The following is a 19,363-nucleotide window of genomic DNA, read 5'->3' on the forward strand; positions in this document are numbered from 1 at the left end:
AAAATAGCGCCCTCGTGGACGCGCTTTTGCTACAGTAGGTCATGGAAGAAATAATTTTTTTTGACGTTTCTGAGCAAATAGTATAAAATCGCTTCTAGGAGGATGCTATTTGAGAAGAATTTGTGAAAATCGCACCCTCGTGGACGCACTTTTGCTACAGTAGCATGTTTGAGCTGAGGCTATAAATTAGGCAAAAAATGTTCTCAGAATGCATAAGTCACAGAAGAAACAATTTAGAGAGGCTAAGAAGGTTAGAGTTCCAAATATGAGTGAACGTATTAGTGCTGTTATTTAATACGATGGTGAGGTTTGCCACACCGAGAATGGTGTTTTTTTTGTCAGAGAATACGGTGCAACTGGTTTTTAACCAGAACATAAATTTGACAGAACTTCGTAAAAAAATTAGGCGTAAAATTTTTGGAACGACGCCAATGAAAGTTCTGTCTATCACGTATCGATTTTGTTCTTCTGTTGATCCGGTGACATATGACTTGTTCGACATAAAAGGTACTCGTAGCTTGGAGGCAATGGTGCAGACTCATCTTGCTAGTGGAGCACCTTATATTGAGTTATATGTACAATTTACATCGCCAATTGATGTACTTACGACCGGTGTTCGAGATGTATACACGACCCCTGGCCGACACTTGGTTAGCGGGTTACAAAATACGGAACAGCCTATGTTTGGTAGCGGTGTCGAATGCACATCCCCTGCAAGACACTTTGTCGGTGGATGGGACATGTACGTCGGTGGCTCGACATTTGATGTTGGAAATACGTACTGGGGAACGGCATCAATTTCTAGTAGGTGGCAATCTACATCCAATTGGGGACGTTATCAAATGCCCAGAAGAAGGGATGACGTACTCTCTACGACGTCAATCGGTGAGGGGACCTCGTACGCTGCAGATGATTGTGGGTTAGAAGATGACTCCGATGTGGATCCACCTCGGGAGCCCGGGCCGGATGGTGCAGAAGTTGGCTTATTTTCTGAACTGGAGCCTATTCCAATAGAACTTGAAGATGCTGAAAGGAGTTCAGATGCACACTCACCTCTAGCCCACATACATAATGTCGATCTGTCTGCAGATGATGCGTTAAAGTTTCCAGATCTACCACACCGGTTATGTGATCGTACAAGTTCGGGGGTAGATTCCAGTGAATTTGAAGTTGGTAATCAGTTTACAAACAAGGATAGTTTTATTGGTGCTTTGAAACAACATAGCATCAAAAACGGCGTTAACTACCACGTCGTTAAATCCAAATCTAATAAGTTTGAGGCGAAGTGTGCGGTTCAAGACGGTACATGTTCATGGAAAATCTACGCCCCGTTAAGGAAAAGGACAGGGTTGTGGGAGATTAAAAAGTACAAAGGTCCACATACATGTGCTGCAGGTATAGTATTGACGGTTTCTGACTAATACTTTTATTATGCAATGTTGCATTATTTAATGTACTCGATTTATAGGTGTTTCACAAGATCATCCCAAGATGGATTCAGCTATGTTAGCTAGCTTGATACTGCCCACGGTAAAAGTAGATCTCAGGACTTCAGTGCCGGTGTTAATTGCCAATATCCGTAGCCAAATGGGGTGCATGCCCTCTTACCGCAAGGCTCGGATAGCTAAGCAAAAGGCGTTGGAGAAGATGCATAGTGGGTGGGACGCCTCATATAATGAAATATGGCAGTGGTGTCAAGTGCTAGAGAGATACGTCCCAGGTGCCATCACAAACCTTGAAATAGAACATACGTACTACAATAGCCGATTGCTACGTGGATGCCAAGTGTTCAAACGCCTGTTTTGGACCTTTAAGTAATGCTGAGACGCATTTCCATAATGCAAGCCATTGGTATAAATTGACGGTACCTTTATGTTCGGTAGGTATACTCATCGGCTATTGCTTGCAGTGGCACAGGATGGCGGTGGGAGAATTCTTCCAATTGCATTTGCAATAACACCAGGGGAGTCGTTTGATGACTGAGATTTCTTTCTCTCTAGGTTAAGGAGGCATGTGTGCCCCCACCTGATATCTATGTTATTTCAGATCAAGGTACCGGTATACTAGTTGCATTTGATCGACAGGGAAGCTTATGGCAGCGCACACACCATAGATATTGCCTAAGACACGTTGCTTCGAACTACTACAGACAATATCCATCTAAGAGCGAACGACGTCAAGTGACCAACATGGGTATTTAGTCTATATCATTGTTATTTCGTTCGTCAATTTGAATTAGTTTTATTGGTAGAAGTGGTATAAATTATTCGCTATGATCTTATATTAGCAGGGTATGAAATAAATAAAGATCGTTTTCACGAGATGTTGGCAATTTTACGTTCAATTAACGGAGAAGGGGCAGACTACCTTCGTAACATACGTTTCGAACAGTGGGCACAAGCATACGACGATGGCCTACGATATAGCCATATGACGTCGAACCTGGCTGAATGCATAAATTCTGTTCTTAAAGGAACGCGCCATCTACCGATAACATCAGTTGTGCGAGAGACATATTTTTGTTTGGCGGCGCTATTTCCAAAGTGAGCAGCAAGTTATGCAGGCCAGATGCAGGGAGGACATGTATGGTGCAGTAAGGTAGTTCAAGAAATTAACAAGGCCAAGGCAATGGCAAACACCATGCACATAGTGTGTCACGATCAAGACAATTTATAGTTTCGCGTGACAGAGTTTGACAGACCACACCAATGTGTTGTTGGCGGGTAATATCGTGTACACTTGCGAAATAGGACTTGTGACTGTGGGATGTTTGATGCACTTCGTTATCCATGCGCGCATGTTATTGTAGCTTGTCAGAATCTCCGTCTGGATCCGATGAGTTATGTGGACGAAATGTACAAATTAGAAAACATGTACAACGTCTGGAGACACGTTTTCCCACCGGTCCCATATGAACGTAAGTGGTCGCTCATATCTCTTGCTCCTTTTAAGCTGTTACCAGATAGAGAATTACGTCACAAACCAAATGGTCGACCTTGCTCGACTAGAATACGTAACAATATGGATATCCGAGAAACAGCCAGTCAAACGAAGTTGTGCGGATGGTGTAGGAATCCAGGCCATACAAGTCGATCATGCCCTAATCGCAATAGTTGAATGTAATTGTAAAAATATTAAGTTTGTGAAATTATTAATTGATAAATTGTATTAATGGCTAGTAAAAATTATCAAATTATTAACTGTTAGTACCAGTCAAAACATTTTTCCAAATCTAACATTATGTGAATGTAAAATTATTAATTGATAAATTGTATTAATGATTAGTAAAATTATCAAATTATATAAAATTATTAATTGTTAGTACCAGGAAAAAACCATTTTTCCAAATCTAACATTATGTGAAAGTAAAATTATTAATTTCGTTTAGGGTTTTTAATTTAATTAGGTTAGGGTTTTTAAGTTAAGGGTTAGGGTTTTTAAGTTAAGGGGGTTAAGGTTTTTAAGTAACGGGTTAGGGTTTTTAAGTTTAGGGTTTAGGGTTTTTAATTAAATTAGGTTAGGGTTTTTAAGTTAAGGGTTAGAGTTTTAATTTAATTAGGTTAGGGTTTTTAAGTTAATTAGGTTAGGGTTTTTAAGTTAAGGGTTAGGGTTTTTAAGTTAATTAGGTTAGAGTTTTTAAGTTAAGGGTTAGGGTTTTTAATTTAATTAAGTTAGGGTTTTTAATTTAATTAGGTTAGGGTTTTTAAGTTAAGGGTTAGGGTTTTTAATTTAATTAGGTTAGGGTTTTTAAGTTAAGGGTTTAAGGTTTTTAATTAATTTAGTTTAGGGTTTTTAAGTTAAGGGTATTAATTGTTAGTAGAATTCTCAAATAATATCAAAATATTCAAAATATTCAAAAATTTCTATTTTATTACATCAAATAAACTTCTATTTTATTACATCAAATAATATCAAAATATTCAAAATATTTGTACAAATAAATTTAAATACGGCAATCAATGTCTATGCTCGGGGAATTCAGTGCCACATGGCGGCCGTCGACGGTTACACACTGGATTCCTCTATTCTCTAGCTTTCGGCGGCGGTTGTTGTTCCTCCGGCGGGGATTCTGGTTCTTCCGGTACGGCATCTGGTTGACGGACTTGGGATGATGATCCACCTTCAAAGAATAGTGTATGTTGAGGTGTTTGCATCACGAACAGCCCCTCTTGCGATCCCTCGTGCGCCGCTGGCCTATACATCGGTGGTCCACTCGGCATAACAGGAAATGGAGCTGAACCGGGCATTTGGCTCCAACCTGCCATAGGACTCGGAATAGGATACATATAAGGGCTAGGAAATGCACCTGGCATCATCTGAAAAGGCAGTTGCGTGGGTATTATCGGTTGAACTGCTGCGTCGGGTGTTTGTGTCGGTGCTCTTGTTGGGCCTGGTGATTGCATGGCCACTGATGATGAGCCGGGTGAATGCCTGTGCCTCGTTAAGGGGCTGCCTTCGTCGTCTTGTCGTCTTGGATTTAGAGGCCCGCGCCTTTCCCTTTCGACATGTATTTGCCGCTGCCTCTCCTCTGGCGTCAATAAATACGGCTTCCCATAGATCCTAAACCATGGCATGTATTCTGGAACGCACGCTAACTCTGGAACAATGATTGGTTCCCGAGTAGGTATATATTCATATCGATCTTTCCACATTTCCATGTACTCGGACCAGTATCTCGTACAATCCGTCTTCAATTGCCGAAGGTCGACTTTGTGTTGATCGTCAAACACCTCAGGATCCACGGGAATCAGTTGTCTACATCCAAACTGTCGTAGCACTCTGTCTGTCTGGTGCAGCTCCACGATTGCGTAGTTGATCAATATGACTTTCACGTGCCAAGCTTGTGGATTTTGTAAGAACTCTTCCGGGATTACTACCCGAATTGTCGGATCCTCATATGGTGTCCATTGAAACTATATGAACATGATAGAAATATTAGTTATATACATAATACTAAATACTAAATACTAAATATCAATCGACTAGCGAATGTATGGAAATATCTATTTTATTTAAAACTTACTTGTGCTTCCGACCGTTAGTCCAATAGAAGCCGTATATCTTCAAGAAAGGACGGTAATCGAGCATGACTTGCCGGATGGTTCCACCTAATTAAATAAATTTTTAGCATACTTTTATTTTTAAAAAATTAAATAATAATTGTAAAATCTATTATAAAATTTACCTCGTTATGAGTGGAATGTATATGGGTGGTCCACTTGAGGACGTAAAAATGGAAAGCGAAATCGTGGCCACGACTGCAGTAGTGATAGGCAACCTCCGATTTTTGCTCTCTTCGGTCGCGTCACCCCGCGCATCTCCCAATATAACGTTGCCAAGACGGCAGACCCCCAACTCAATTCACCTGCTGCTCTAAAATCAACGAGTTTCAGCAGCCATCTTAGATGTACGCGGCTCCGTGACGTGTCGGGCATCAGATAACCTCCAATTAATTGAAGAATGTATGCCCGAGCATATCGGATTCTTTCAATTTCGGTTGAATCTTTATCCAGATCAGGGAATGTGTCACGTAACCAGCCCATCTCGACCTTACTTCCCTCCATTTTCTTTGGAATAGTGCCCAAAAGCTCGTAGCACACCGCCCCCCAATCGCTAGATTGGGCAGACCCGGTGACTTGGTTCCCGTCCACCGGCAATCCCAATTGCAGGCTGACATCTTCTAGAGTGATAGTGCACTCTCCACATGGAAGATGGAATGTGTGCGTCTTGGGTCTCCACCTCTCGATCAACGCATTGATTAGTTTCGGGTCCACCTTGCATCCCCGGCCTACCGTCGCCACGTGCCAAAAACCCGCTTCCCGTAGGTAGTCCTCTACCAACGGTGATGGAGTAGCATGCATATTCCGGATATTGCATTCCAATACCCGATCTACAGACTTTTATAACAAATAAAAAATTAATAATTATCTAAAAATGCATAAATAAAAAATTCTTAAATAATATTTAAAAATTAAATTTAATACTTACCATTTTCATTTGTTCCACCGATATGTGACGCTTATCAAGACGAGTCAATTCTCCGGCCATTGATGAAATCGTACAAATTTTTACGGTTTAAAAAAAATTTTAAAATTTTTTTTAAAATTATTTAAAAAAAGGGAGTTAAGAGAAACTTAAGAGGAACTTGAGAGAAAATTGAAATTAAATATGGATTTAAGAGAGTTTTTGAAGGAAATTGAGAGGAAATTTGAGAGAGGATTAGTTTGTGAAAAAAAAAGGGTGGAGATATTTATAGTTTTTTTTTTACCGTTGGGGGGGCAACGGTCAAATTTTTGACCATTAGAGCACTGTTCACGCGCGGGGCAAGTCGCAGCCACGTCAGCGCGATTTGTTGACGTGGCAGCAAATCGCGTTCTAGAGGGCGCGGTTTGCTGCCGCCGCGATTTCCCGGCGCGTCCCCTGACATCACGCTGACGTGGACGCGATTTTTCGGAAAATGGACCATTCCGGTAAATAATTAAATAATGGGCCCATTTCAGTAATTTTTTTTAAAAAAAGGGCTTTTTTCTGTAAATTGTCCAATTTTTTAATGTTGTTGGTGTGACAACTTGCATGGTAGTATATGTGCACATCATATTAACATAACATAATTTGTCTTATATGTTATGTCAACAAATAATTTAAAATTATAAAAATAAAACATCAAAATCAAAATTAAAATTAAAAAAATATAAAAAATTCATGAAGATTAAAAAAAAAATAGAATACACATAAATTGTCATGTAAGTTACCTTGCTTAAAAGATTAACATTTTAATTAATACTCTTATGAGTTACCTTGCTTAAAAAATTAACATTTTAATTAATACTCTTATGAAAAAAATTCATTTTTACTTTTTTTTCAAAAGATTAATTAATTTTGACTTTTTTTTTAAAGAGTGAAGGATAAATTTAGACTTTTGATAGCAATATAATTAACTTGGAGAGAAATATGAGAGACTATTTTTTTTCCAATACTCTCGGTTTTCTCTCAGTTTAGAAAACAATGAGATACTTTTCGTGGCTTCAAATTGGCAAACAAGCTTCCTTTCCATGTTTAAATCTCATAACATTAACTGTTGTTGATTACAGGCTGATAGCAAAAGATGGATTAGCATAATGCAAAAGTGTACTAAACTCATATGGAAGCTTTAATCAGCATTTGATGATGTCAGAATTCTCCTTTAGACATCAACCATCAAACAATAGAATGCTTAATAAAGAGAAGAGACAATGGGCTTCCAATGCATCCAGAACCTTCATCAGTTTCTCTTGACCTTAAAATTGAAAAATAAAGGTCAAGATAGAAAGAAAAAAAAATTGAAAAAACGAGCCATGCTCTAAGCAAAAAGGTGAAAAAATTCCAGAAAGTAGTAGGAATTTAAGCCATCCGCATCACAACAGCCGAAGGCAATAGAAAAAGATAGACGGGAGGGGGAGGCATAATCTCAAAAGATGGGGAGAGAAAAAGATAGGATGACCAACGAAAGTTAACACAAAAGCTAACTGCGATTATAGTGAAAAGAGAAGTTTGGAACCTACTGGAATTTTGAAGATTGGCTGCTCCTCCTATCATATTGTTGTGCATGGGTAAGATGTCATCGTGACATCAATATTATAAAATCGAGTTGGTGAGACCAGCAAATTCTGACTTAATCATCGAACCGTTGATTCAACAATTATAAAATAAAAGAAGTGAAGAAATTTAAATTTTTTTATTTACTAAGAATATTTACTTAATTTCTTTTTAGAATATTATTTAATTAATTTGATAAAAAAGAGGATATTTACTTAGTTAATTAAATTTAACTATGAAATCAGATTTAATAAATAAAATTTGAACCAATTTCTAAAAGCATCCAACATGGGTCCGAAGTAAACTTTATACTAATTTCAAATTTCCGTCTTGCCTTTGATTTCGAGTCAAATTGGTCACCTTCGTGTTGCTTACTCGTGACTGTAACAATTTTACTGCAAGACGATAAAAGGTAGTGCATCCCAGTCCCACACATGTACAACAACCCATACTCGTCGCACCGTGTTTCATCGGACGGTCCCATTTAAACGCCACAGTAAATCCGCCACGTGTCTCTAAAACCTCCCACACTATTCTCGACGCTGGGTTGGTCTGTCCCTAAATAGGAACCGTCACACTCACAGCGACCTTCCCCGTTGCCTCCTTACATTTATTTTATCATCCTTTCAAAAAAAAAAAAAAACAAAGAAAAAAGAAAATTGGAAAAGCCTGATAAAAAAAGAAAAGCTCTAACATCGGAGATCGATCTGGCATTGTCGTCGGTATGGGAGTGCCGAGCGACGACGCCGTTTTGATCCAGAAAGGAAACAAGCAAGGAGAGCCTCATGTAATCACCGTTAATTGTCCTGATAAGCACGGCCTAGGATGCGATATTTGCCATATAATTCTCGATTTCGGTCTTTACATCGCCAAAGGAGGTGAGTTCTTTTAGATTTGGCGTTGTTTGAAATTATGAATGGTTATTCACTGGTTTAGTTTTTGAAACTTTGATATGAACTGAAACCTGGTGTTTTCTGGTTGAGGTATGTTTTTTAATAGTTATAATTTTCTGGTCGCAGATGTTTCAACGGATGGAATTTGGTGCTATATGGTGTTTTGGGTGGTTCCTCATTCGAGCTCACCTGTTGTGAGGTGGCCAAGCTTGAAGAACCGCCTTCAATCCTTATGTCCTTCTTGTTCGGTGACATTTTACTTGAATGATCAACCTTCCAACTCCCCGGCTTCTCCGGTTTACTTGTTGAAGTTCTTTTGCCTTGACCGGAAAGGATTGCTACATGGTAAGCATGATTCCAAGTAAATGTTCCTTAATTTGTGTTAGGTTGTGAATTAGGCATAGTATTTAGGAAATAAGTCTGAGAATGGATTTGGATTCTATTACTTTATTAAGTTAAACAAATTATTGTGAGCAAAATTTTAGAAATGAATCAATGTCTAAGAAAGTGTTTTCAATTCGTTTATGTTCATGATCAAGTTTGTTTGTAAGATCGTTTATAGATTAACTAAAAACTCATTCAACATTGATTCCTTTACAACCCCTGATAAATGTGGATGTGTGTGTTCTTTCATGTGTGGTTAGGTGTGCAATGTGCATAGTTCAATCTACTGTGGCTGTTATTTTGCTTTAGTTGAATCTAATTCGGATTCTATTACATTATTAGGTTAAACTATTTATTTTGAATAAAAATTAGAAATGAATCCATGTTAAAGAAAGTGTGTTTATGCTCACAAACAAGCTCATTTATAAGATTGTTTATAGATTAGCTAAAAGCTCATTCTAGATTGATTCCTTTACAGCCCTAATTAATGTGTGGATGTGTGTTCTTTCACGTGTGGGTAGGTGTGTTACATGCATAGTTGAATCTAATGTGGTTGGTACCTTGCTTTAGATGTTACACAGGTTCTCTGTGAGCTTGAGCTCACAATTCAAAAGGTTAAAGTTACAACAACCCCAGATGGCAGAGTCCTCGACCTCTTCTTTATAACTGATAACATGTAAGATTCTTTTTTGATATGCTTGCACCGCTTTTGTGTTTTTCGTTTATAACTGATAACATATAAGGTATATTCGCATAGTTCACGAGTTTTTATTGTTTTTTGAATTTTCTTTTTTCTGTTTGATACGTTGACGTATTTAGGTCTAGCATTTAAATGTTGTACTGACGGTATAATTTTGGGGGACCACTTCTCAGTTATCAAGTTGTCCACTTGTAATGAAAATGAAATATTTGTCTTGAAGTTCATGGTTTTCTTTGGCTTTAATCATCTTGTTTTACCTTTCTCTATGCTTTTTACTTGCCATGGGAAAGAAATTATTTGATCCAAACACCTGTTGTTCTTGATCCCCAGTTCTGTGAGATTTGAGTGTATTTCTTCATTGAAGATTGAAAATAACAAAGTATGTATTGTCTATTGATGATTGAACTGTTATTTGAGATGCTTAGAGCTTATTGACGAGTTGTGATCAGAAACTGTGTAATTGTATTAATTATGACCAAGTGGTCAAAGGAATAAAGTATTGAATGGCTTGGTTATTGATCTCAATTTTCTCTCAACATGGTCAGGGAGCTTTTACACACCGAAGAACGGCAACATCACTTATGTAAACAATTAGATGCCGTGTTGGGTGATTCATGCATCAGTTGTAAACTCAGGTTGGCTGGTCCAGAGTATGACTGTCATCATGGTATCTCATCTCTTTCTCCTGCTGTAGCAGAAGAGTTATTTCTTTTTGTGCTATCCGATAAAGAGACTCGTTCGCAAGCTCTTAGCTCAGATATGACAAAATTGAAGAAAGCAAATGTGGTAGTAGATAATTCATTGAGCCCAGCTCATACATTACTTCAAATACATTGTGTTGATCACAAAAGTCTTCTCTACGATATCTTGAGAACTTTGAAAGACTGCAATATCAAGGTATTCTGTATTCTGCTCATGAAGTTAGTTTCTATTGTATTGCACTAAAATTTGCATGTCCGGTTATGTTGCATAGCTCCTACAACATCTCACAGATTGAAGATGTCACATTGCTGAGTTCATATTTTTGCAAAATTTACATGATTGGGGTTTGAAGCAGTTTCACCTCTACCTTTTCAATGCTTGTCCTTAGAACTTTTCATTCTCCAAATTGAAATGGAAAACACCAATGATTTGTCTGTTAAGAGATTGACAGTCAGTAATTCTATATATTTCCTTAGATTAGACCTGCCATTGAGTTGATGGATTCCCTTGAACCATAATTATGATGTGTGGTGTTACTCAACTGTTTCCGAAGGTTCTCCGTCGGCTTGTTTTCTTTAGCCACTGAATTGCCTCTTCTTGGATCAAGGTGCTCTTGATTGAAACAACTTTGAACGTCTAACTGATAGATGCATCTCCTCCTTTCTTCCACTTTGGCTTCTGCTTGAATTTTCAACTTTGCTGATATATGCTATTTTGTTTTGTTTTTCTCAGATAGCTTTTGGCCGGTTCTCACCAAATTCCAAAGGCTACCGTGATTTGGACCTCTTTATTCAGCAAAAGGATGGCAAAAAGTTTGTGGATCCTGAGAAGCAAAATGGGCTATGCTCTCGTTTGAAGGTGGAAATGCTTCACCCATTGCGTGTCATCATCGCAAACCGGGGGCCTGATACAGAACTTCTGGTTGCTAATCCAGTTGAGTTATCTGGAAAGGGGAGACCAAGAGTTTTCTATGATGTTACACTAGCTTTAAAGGCTCTTGGAATTTGCATATTTTCGGTAAGCAATCATTTCAGCACCGAAAATGATTTGAAGCCCATAAATAGATTGTAACTTACTGTAAAATTGCTATGATATAACATAACAGAAGGATAACAATGATACAACAATGCTTGGTATTTCGAACTGAAAGGTTTAGCTTGTATTTCCATTGTTTAATACCAATATAATAGCATGGTTGGCATCCAGATCATGGCTTTAACCTTCCATTAACCATTTGTTTTGTCGGTTTTTAGGCTGAAATTGGAAGATATTCGAGTTCAGATCGAGAATGGGAAGTCTACAGATTCCTTTTGGATGAGAACTGCGGATTCCAATTATTGAGTACGTTAGCTAGAAATCAGATTGTAGATAGAGTTAGAAGAATGCTGATGGGTTGGTGAGTGCAGTCAATCTTCTTTGTACATGTCTTATGAGTCCCTCCATAACTAAGATGTTATTTTCTCCTGGTTTCTACTATTGAGCTTTAATAATCTCCGAGTCTTGATTCACCCGGCCTCCCTTGCAATGCACTGAATACTCCAATTACATCTCAATGCATTCGGCTTGTATTCTTAAAATGAACCTTCGTTTTATAATATTTTTTTTGCTAAAATATAAACTAAAAATTTTAAAAATTAAAATATGATCTTTGTACTCTTCATATATTTAGAATTTAATATTCATACTTTTACTTTTAGGAATTTAGTCCCTCTACTTTTCGAATTTAAAATTTAGGTCCATTTGTTAACATTGTTAAAATTTTCTACTAAAGTTGTTGGTACATGATTTGAAATTTAAAAAAAAAATACTTACTTGATATCTATATAACAGAAAAAAATGACATTGTAATGTATCTAAATTCAACAAAAAAAATTTAACGGTGTTAGCAATTTTTTAAATTCACATTAGCATTTGAGTCAAAATGAAGTATTTAGATTAAATAATGATGCTATAAAAATTAAGATATTAAATTATACCAAAATTAAAATATAAAGGTAAAATCTCAAATTTGAGGGAAAATTACCAATAAAAGTCGGTTTTTTTTTTTAAATTTACCGAAATGGGTCGATTTTTTGATTATTTACCGAAATGGTCCATTTTTTAGGAAATCGCGTCCGTGTCAGCGCGATGTCAGGGTACATGTCAGGACATCGCGTCCACGTCAGCAGGTCGCGCTGACGTGGACGCGATGTCCTCCGCGCGTGAACAGTACCCCAACGGTTAAAAATTATTTCTTACATAACCTACTGTAGCAAAATCGCATCCACGAGGGCGCGATTTCACAATTTCTACTCAAATAGCATCCTTGTAGAAGCAATTTTATACTATTTGCTTAGAAACGTCAAAAAAAATATTATTTCTTACATGACATACTGTAGCAAAATCGCGTCCACGAGGGCGCGATTTCACAATTTCTTCTCAAATAACATCCTGGTAGAAGCGATTTTATACAATTTGACCAGAAAACTTCAATTCGAAATAATTTATTCCGAGACCTAAAAACCCTAAAAAGCCTGAACCCTAAACCCTAAAAGCTAAAAAAACTAAACCAAACATGAAAAATACGTCAAAATAGCGTCCCCAGGAACGCGCTACGTGGCAGGACATTGCGTCCACATCAGCGCGACCTGCTGACGTGGACGCGATTTCCCGGAAAATGGACCATTGCGGTAAATAATAAAAAAATCGGCCTATTTCGGTAAATTTTGAAAAAAAATGGCTTTTTTTGGTAATTTACCCCAAATTTGAGTAAAATATATGGATAAAAATTAAAATTTAATTACTTTTATATAATCTAAAAAATTAGAAGAATTAGAATTGAAATTTAGCCAATATTTTATTTGTAAAAAAAGAAAAAAAAACAATGGAATGGACAAGTGTCATGAAGGAAGGCATTAAAATTGTGGGAATTTTGAATTTGTGTAACTGTATACATAAGATTTCATTAATGTATTTTTTTACTAGAGAGGACAATAGTTTAATTATTTTTTTAATATATACAATTAAATCAAACAAAATTAAAATCAAATTTTTGCACATATAATTGTACAAGATCAAAATTTACTAATTATATTTAATAAAAATTTATGTATAATTTTGAGACTTGAATTTGTTGTCTACCTAATTATCAGTTGAACTAATTTGAATTAAGGCAATTCAAGTTTTAAACTCTTCAAGCCTTCCGATTCAAGTCAATTTCGATGTTAAGGTAAACTTTTGATTTGAACCAATTTCAAATTTTAATCATTTTGAATTCATGTTGTTATGTTTTTGAGATTCAAAATTTGTTTTGAGAAGATTACAATTATAAATATATAATAATTATAAATACAATACTAATATAAATTTGAATTTTTTTTTTTTTTGAATCTCATCGGTTTAACTCATTTTGGATTATTGTTAATGTTATTTTATTCTAAAAATATTGAAAATTAATTCTTATAATGCCATAGCATAAAAGTGGAAGAAAACTACAGATTTTACACGTATAAGAAAATGTTTAATTTTATAACACGTGGCTCAATGGATTAAAAGCAACTGCTTTCCAATTCTCCATTCTCGGGTGATTCTATCCAGTCCCATACTTAGGCCACTCAAACTCTCATCCTACGAAACAGCCACGTGGAACATGAAATCATACGTGGGAAATGTTAAAACGTACCAGCAAGCACCCCATAAAATATTGTCTCTACCACCATTCTCCCCCTCTTTGGCTTTCCTCTCAACAAAGCTTTTCCCCTCTAATCTTCCACGCTGTTGCTTCTCTCTCACGCCATATATGCTCATGCTTACCTTCCACATTCCGCCATTAATTTATTTAACAAGTTATATTTTATAGTAAATAATTATTATGAAATTCACCGCCTTCTGTACCTTTTGACGGAAAAAAGGTCAAAACGGCCGCTGCCATTCGCATCGAAGATAGTACTTCTGTTGGGAGCGAATAGGCCGGAAACGAAAATATAAGAACTATTTAATTGGATCAATTTCAAATTTGATTTCAAAATTCCTCTTTCTCGAATGATAGATTTTAATTTCCTTCTTCTCCTGTTGAGATCTTAACATAAAAGGTAAAATAAAATGCAGCAACAAGAAGCTTCTTCAAGGCCTCAAAGCTCCGCTTATCTCAACAAGCTCTCCCTAGAAATCGAGAAAAAGCTTCAGCGGGTTCGTTTTTTCTCTTATTTTTATTTTTGTTTCTCGATATGATAAAAGGAAAAGCGGAATTTTTTTTTACGTTTTCAAATCAGTCTTTTAATTTGTTTTTGTTGTTTTTTCTCGAAAAAGGAGTATATTAGGTTTAAGATTTAACGTTTTAGGTAATGATTGAGTATTTACTAGCGTCTGGACTCTGTAAAGTCTTCTAATTTTATTTTATTGTTTCTGCTAAGCGCTGGCTCCAAAAAGTAATAAAAGCACTTCTTTTTCTACGTTTAAGAGCTTATTGATCGATGTATGTTCAAATTGATTGCAGGCATTAGCGTCTTCATCTTATATGATGAGAGGAAAACCGAATTTGTTTAAGATTTTTTTTTTAAACAATCTTTTAAATTTCTTTTCGTTTTTTTTCTCGTAAAAGGGATATATTAGGTTTAAGGTTTAACATTTTTTAGGTAATGGTTTGAGTATTTACTAGCGTCTGGACCCTGGGAAGTCTCATATTAATTACATCGTTTCTGCTAATCATTTGATCCAAACTCAAAGTAATAAAAGCACTTATTCTGCGTTTAGGAATTTCTTGATCGATGTATGTTCAAATTTATTGCAGGCATTAGCGTCTCCATCTCAGAGACGCAACTTATTACAAGAACTATTTGCAGATATAGCTTTGGAAGTCGATGATCGAGCCAAAGGTTAGCTAAGATCTCTAATTCATTCTAATTGTTTGGCTTTTCATATTAAAAATTACATTAATCAAATAGATATTTTTCAAGTTTTCGTGCCTTTGTAATTCTTTTTATCGGATGGAAATTTAATGTTCAGTTATGTGTGATTTTGTTGGAGACTTAAAACAGATATAATCCTAAGTAGAGACGAAGATGCAATAACTCCTGCTGAGTATGGTGCTAATGGTCGATTATGCTTTTACGATGTCCTTGCGGATTACTATATTCGATCCCCTGATAGCGGAAAGCCGATCCTTGATCTGATTGTGCAACTATGGAGCCAATCATTCGCATCTCACATTTTTTCCCTTTTATTCCATAAATGGGTAAGCAATCTCATGATTAGTTTGTAGTCCTTTTTGTCCTTCATCATGAAATTCCTCTTTCCAGATTTTTTTCTTGCTGCAGTAGTAATTCACGTTTATGAGTTCTTCTCTAGAGAAAATCATTTTCTTGTGAACCATTTCTAATCAAGTTAAAAGATATAAAATTCAGCTTAGCTTTCCCCAAATTTTAATCTGATTGCCCTGCGAGTGGAACTCAAATTTCTTCCCTCCTTCCGGACTGCTCTGCTTGAATGATGGTAGTTTAATGGGAATATAAATTTTTTGGCTGTTGCTGCTGTTTATTTCTGGTGCTATCAACTGTGTGGATGGTTGGTGGCTTGGCAAGGTATAATTTGGAGTCTCCCGAAACTGGATGAAGTGACAAAGCAAAAAAAAAAGATGTGAACTTGATTTTTGCCTTAAAATTATAGTCTAGTTCCTGCTGTTTTTCCCTTCTTACACATGGTTCCCGGTTACCGTAGCTAATTTCAATTGGAATTTTGATGCATATTCCTAATATGAAAGTGTATGTATCATGGGTTCTCTAGATCAAAATAACCACAAATGATCTACACTGGTTCTCTGGATCACAATGAGCACAAAAAATCTTTGTATGTATCATGTCTAGTGATGCTAGGTAATGGATAATTATCGCTTCTACTAGCAGTTAAGATATCTTGGCATTCTTGACTGAAAAAATTTTGTTTTGATCAGTGAATAATCTTTTGATTCTCTTTCCATGACGTTCTTTATATTGAACAATAGATTTTTTCTGCAGTTATTTGAAGTTCAACTGGATAATGCAGAGGTACAACTTCGTTATTCCTCTGCACTTGTTCAGGGTGCAACAAATGTTTTCTGGTATGAACACAAATTGGTACTGCTTGTGTGGGATTTTGTCACGTTGCCAAATGCCAATAGCTTTTGAATTTGGATGACCATATTGCCTTTATGATGGTCATGCTTGTTGAAAAAGTGGCATCACTTACACCCTGGTAACGTAATCAACTTACTTTGTGTTTGTGTGCAGGATGGATATACAATCAAATACAAGGTGTTTCCAGTCTCTCTTTCAGGTAAAAGCAAAAAGAAGCACATTGCTGTTTGAAATGCATGTTTCTTTTTGTTTTTTTTTTTTTGGAGAATCCATCTATCAATACTTCTCTTCTTCTGTGAACTCAGTACCTCCTTGACGAAGTCACATTGGAGTCGACACGGTTAAAAAAAATTCCAATACAGGTAAAATATCTTTGCTTTATCTCGTGTTTTGGTATATCTGAAAGAAGATAGTACCAAGTTCTGGATCTTTGTGTAATTGCCCTTTTCCGATCAGGATTCCTTAGTGGCATTTATCTTCTAAAACTATATTTTGTGATTTCAGGCCCAGCGAGATCTTTATCTTCTACTTTCAAGGTTCATATTCTTTTACAACTCAGGTTGGATTATTCCTCCCTTTGGATCCTTATTTTGAAAAATAATTTGCATGTAGGGATTCCTTTTATGATGTTTTATTATATGCAGTTGAAAAAATTGAAAGCTTCCTAAAGCAATGCCCCGTGTTTCCAAATTCTTTCCTGATTGGTGGACCAGCAGATATACTTGTTATTGAACTAGCCGACCAGGTAACTTTATGTTTCGATGATAAGTATACATGTTAATGATCTTGTTTAACATTACCACCTTAACTGAAAGCCATTGCTATGATCCACACGTTGACATATCAGAAAATTTCTTTTGCCAGCTTCAAAAATTAAAGGTTGAGCCGGTCTTACTGCATTATCTTTCGCAGGTTAAGATTCTCCGAGGTATTAGTTATTACCATCAACTTCTTCCAAGGTTAGGGGGTATTTGGTTACTCAAATATGACCTTAGTTTTTAATACCTGCAGGCATGGAACTGAGAATGGCGACAAGTACAAGGCTGAAGACCTGTCTGTATAGCTTTACCTCACCTGGTGGTCCAATGTATCCTACAAGGGCTGTCCGTCATGCAGCTTGGGATGCCTTAGATTTCCTTTTTCCTGTAAGTACCTTACCATCTCAAGTGATTGTCTTTCTGAAAGAAAATGAATCTAGCGTCACTTTCTCTATTCTGAAATAGAGTTTGTCATGAGTGTACAAGGGTGTTTCCATGACTTGAATGGATGACCTTCGGGTCACAAGGAAGCAACCTTGTGATTGTGCAAGGCTCACGCTCTGTGATTGAGACATAAATGAACTATGATAACTCTTCATGTTGCATTCTGGGTTCATTTATGTGCTCATTGGTTGTTAATGACTGAGTTAACCCTTAACAGTAAGACATAAGACCAACCCAAAAATGGCCCTTTTGGTTCAGTGAAAGGATGAAAAGAAGCGGAAAAGTGGAAAAATAATAGATGTCGAATGTGCTTCTTAGGAAAGAAAATATGAGAGATGACTATTTTCCATTGTAATGCATAAAAACACAGTTTTTCAAATTGAAATGATAAATAGAAAAGGAAATAATAGAGCTGTAAGTTGGTTTAAAATTATGTATTTTTCGAAAACTATATTTTTTTCCTTTCATCTTATTCTAGCAATGAATAGAAAGAAAATTATTATTATTTTTCAAATTTTCATCTTTTTACTAAAGACACCAATGGTAAGAAAATTTATTTTTCTAGCTTTTTATTTTTTTACTTCTTCAATTTTCTGCAGAAGATTCAGAATGATAGTTTTAAAAAACATATAAAATTGTAAATGTACACACCTAACTTACATCTTTCTCATTTTCTTTTCTCTGTTAATGTATTATGAAGGAAGATGATGGCTTTGCCTCGTATTTTTCTTTTCTATCAAGCACACTCACTTTAATTCCTTCCCAGCTTACCCCTCCTTGCATCCTTTGCAAGTTGAAAATTCTTCCATACAAGTATCCAGTCACTTGCACCTAATTTGCTATGACACATTCTTCACATGTAGAATCTTAAAATGGAATGTTTCCAAGAGATATACCTCTATGGAGTTGAATTTTGAAAGTGATGCAATTATTTGGGGGTGATTATTCTTGTATTTTGCAGGTAGGGCGTTACCCACGACATCTAATAAGTTTGTTCTTTAGACTGTTATATCCCTGGTATTGGCCGTCTTCATGTTGGAACTTTATAGTGTCATGCATGAAGGCTGTGTTCTATTCCCTGTTGAGGGTGATCCATTCCAGGTGGGGGAAGCTTAGAGAGGCTAAAACGGCTTAAACCCATCCTTTCGTCCTCTCCGTTTCAATAAATTTAGGTTTGTATGATTTCATGTATTAGGTATATTGTTTTCCTTTTTTCTTGTATGTGTTTGCCTTTTAGATAGAGTCCTGATCCTCGTGTAAACTCAAAAAGGGTTTTTTGGTAATGAGAATGTGTTTTGAGATTAGTTACCTTTTTGTGTTTAATAACGGCTCAAATTCAAAACCCAATTTTATTTTCCTATTAGAATTGATAGGATTAGTGTGATTTCCCTCAACCTTTTCTTGTTGAACTTGATTGTTCTTTTTGGTCCTTGGAACTTGGATTTCGTAATTATATTTTGAGATCATACATTATTACTTCAATTTCAATTTTTAAAATTTTTTACCAACACAATTTTTATCATGCCAGTTCAGGTACTAAAATGAATTTGATACTAAATTTTAGTTGCAAATTTAGCTAAAAAGCTCATTGACTCTAAAAAATACTAGAAATTTGATTATGTGAATGAAAATAAAATATATTATTAAAAATATGTGGAAGTATAAATGATAAAGAACATGAGAGATAAGAAATCTTTTAGCTAAAAATTAAAAGCACGAGTAATATTTAAATAAATTATATTTAAGGATTTGTATATCTTTTCAAATTGAATACAGTTTTAATGTACGATTCCACAATGCAAAGGATAACAGATCACC

At 36.0% G+C, this 19,363-nt stretch overlaps 2 protein-coding genes across 2 annotated transcripts; both read left to right on the top strand.

Annotated features, from left to right (window-relative positions):
- Positions 1 to 8,016: 8,016 nt before the first annotated feature.
- On the top strand, positions 8,017 to 11,762 carry LOC107950269 (ACT domain-containing protein ACR9). Its single transcript, XM_016885078.2, has 6 exons — positions 8,017 to 8,453; positions 8,595 to 8,813; positions 9,423 to 9,528; positions 10,098 to 10,449; positions 10,987 to 11,271; positions 11,508 to 11,762. Exons 1-6 carry the CDS (start codon positions 8,300 to 8,302, stop codon positions 11,652 to 11,654), a joined length of 1,263 nt encoding a protein of 420 aa, XP_016740567.1. The 5' UTR covers positions 8,017 to 8,299; the 3' UTR covers positions 11,655 to 11,762.
- A 2,178-nt stretch (positions 11,763 to 13,940) lies between these two features.
- LOC107950270 (uncharacterized) lies at positions 13,941 to 18,849 on the top strand. Its single transcript, XM_016885080.2, has 11 exons — positions 13,941 to 14,421; positions 15,023 to 15,107; positions 15,270 to 15,466; positions 16,245 to 16,327; positions 16,497 to 16,542; positions 16,649 to 16,705; positions 16,848 to 16,902; positions 16,988 to 17,088; positions 17,208 to 17,271; positions 17,355 to 17,488; positions 18,507 to 18,849. The coding sequence occupies exons 1-11, from the start codon at positions 14,335 to 14,337 to the stop codon at positions 18,678 to 18,680; spliced, it is 1,083 nt and encodes a 360-aa protein (XP_016740569.1). The 5' UTR covers positions 13,941 to 14,334; the 3' UTR covers positions 18,681 to 18,849.
- The last annotated feature ends 514 nt before the right edge of the window (positions 18,850 to 19,363 follow it).

The sequence above is a fragment of the Gossypium hirsutum genome, chromosome D03, assembly GCF_007990345.1.
Source record: "Gossypium hirsutum isolate 1008001.06 chromosome D03, Gossypium_hirsutum_v2.1, whole genome shotgun sequence".
Taxonomy (NCBI): Eukaryota; Viridiplantae; Streptophyta; class Magnoliopsida; order Malvales; family Malvaceae; genus Gossypium; species Gossypium hirsutum.

Excerpts from the sequence above, each read along its gene's own strand:
- LOC107950269 (XM_016885078.2), top strand. The coding sequence starts at position 8,300 with ATGGGAGTGCCGAGCGACGACGCCGTTTTGATCCAGAAAGGAAACAAG. Across the intron at positions 9,529-10,097 it reads TTCTTTATAACTGATAACAT|GGAGCTTTTACACACCGAAG; the intron begins GTAAGATTCTTT and ends CAACATGGTCAG. Across the intron at positions 10,450-10,986 it reads TGAAAGACTGCAATATCAAG|ATAGCTTTTGGCCGGTTCTC; the intron begins GTATTCTGTATT and ends TGTTTTTCTCAG.
- LOC107950270 (XM_016885080.2), top strand. The coding sequence starts at position 14,335 with ATGCAGCAACAAGAAGCTTCTTCAAGGCCTCAAAGCTCCGCTTATCTC. Across the intron at positions 14,422-15,022 it reads TCGAGAAAAAGCTTCAGCGG|GCATTAGCGTCTCCATCTCA; the intron begins GTTCGTTTTTTC and ends AATTTATTGCAG. Across the intron at positions 16,706-16,847 it reads TAAAAAAAATTCCAATACAG|GCCCAGCGAGATCTTTATCT; the intron begins GTAAAATATCTT and ends TTGTGATTTCAG.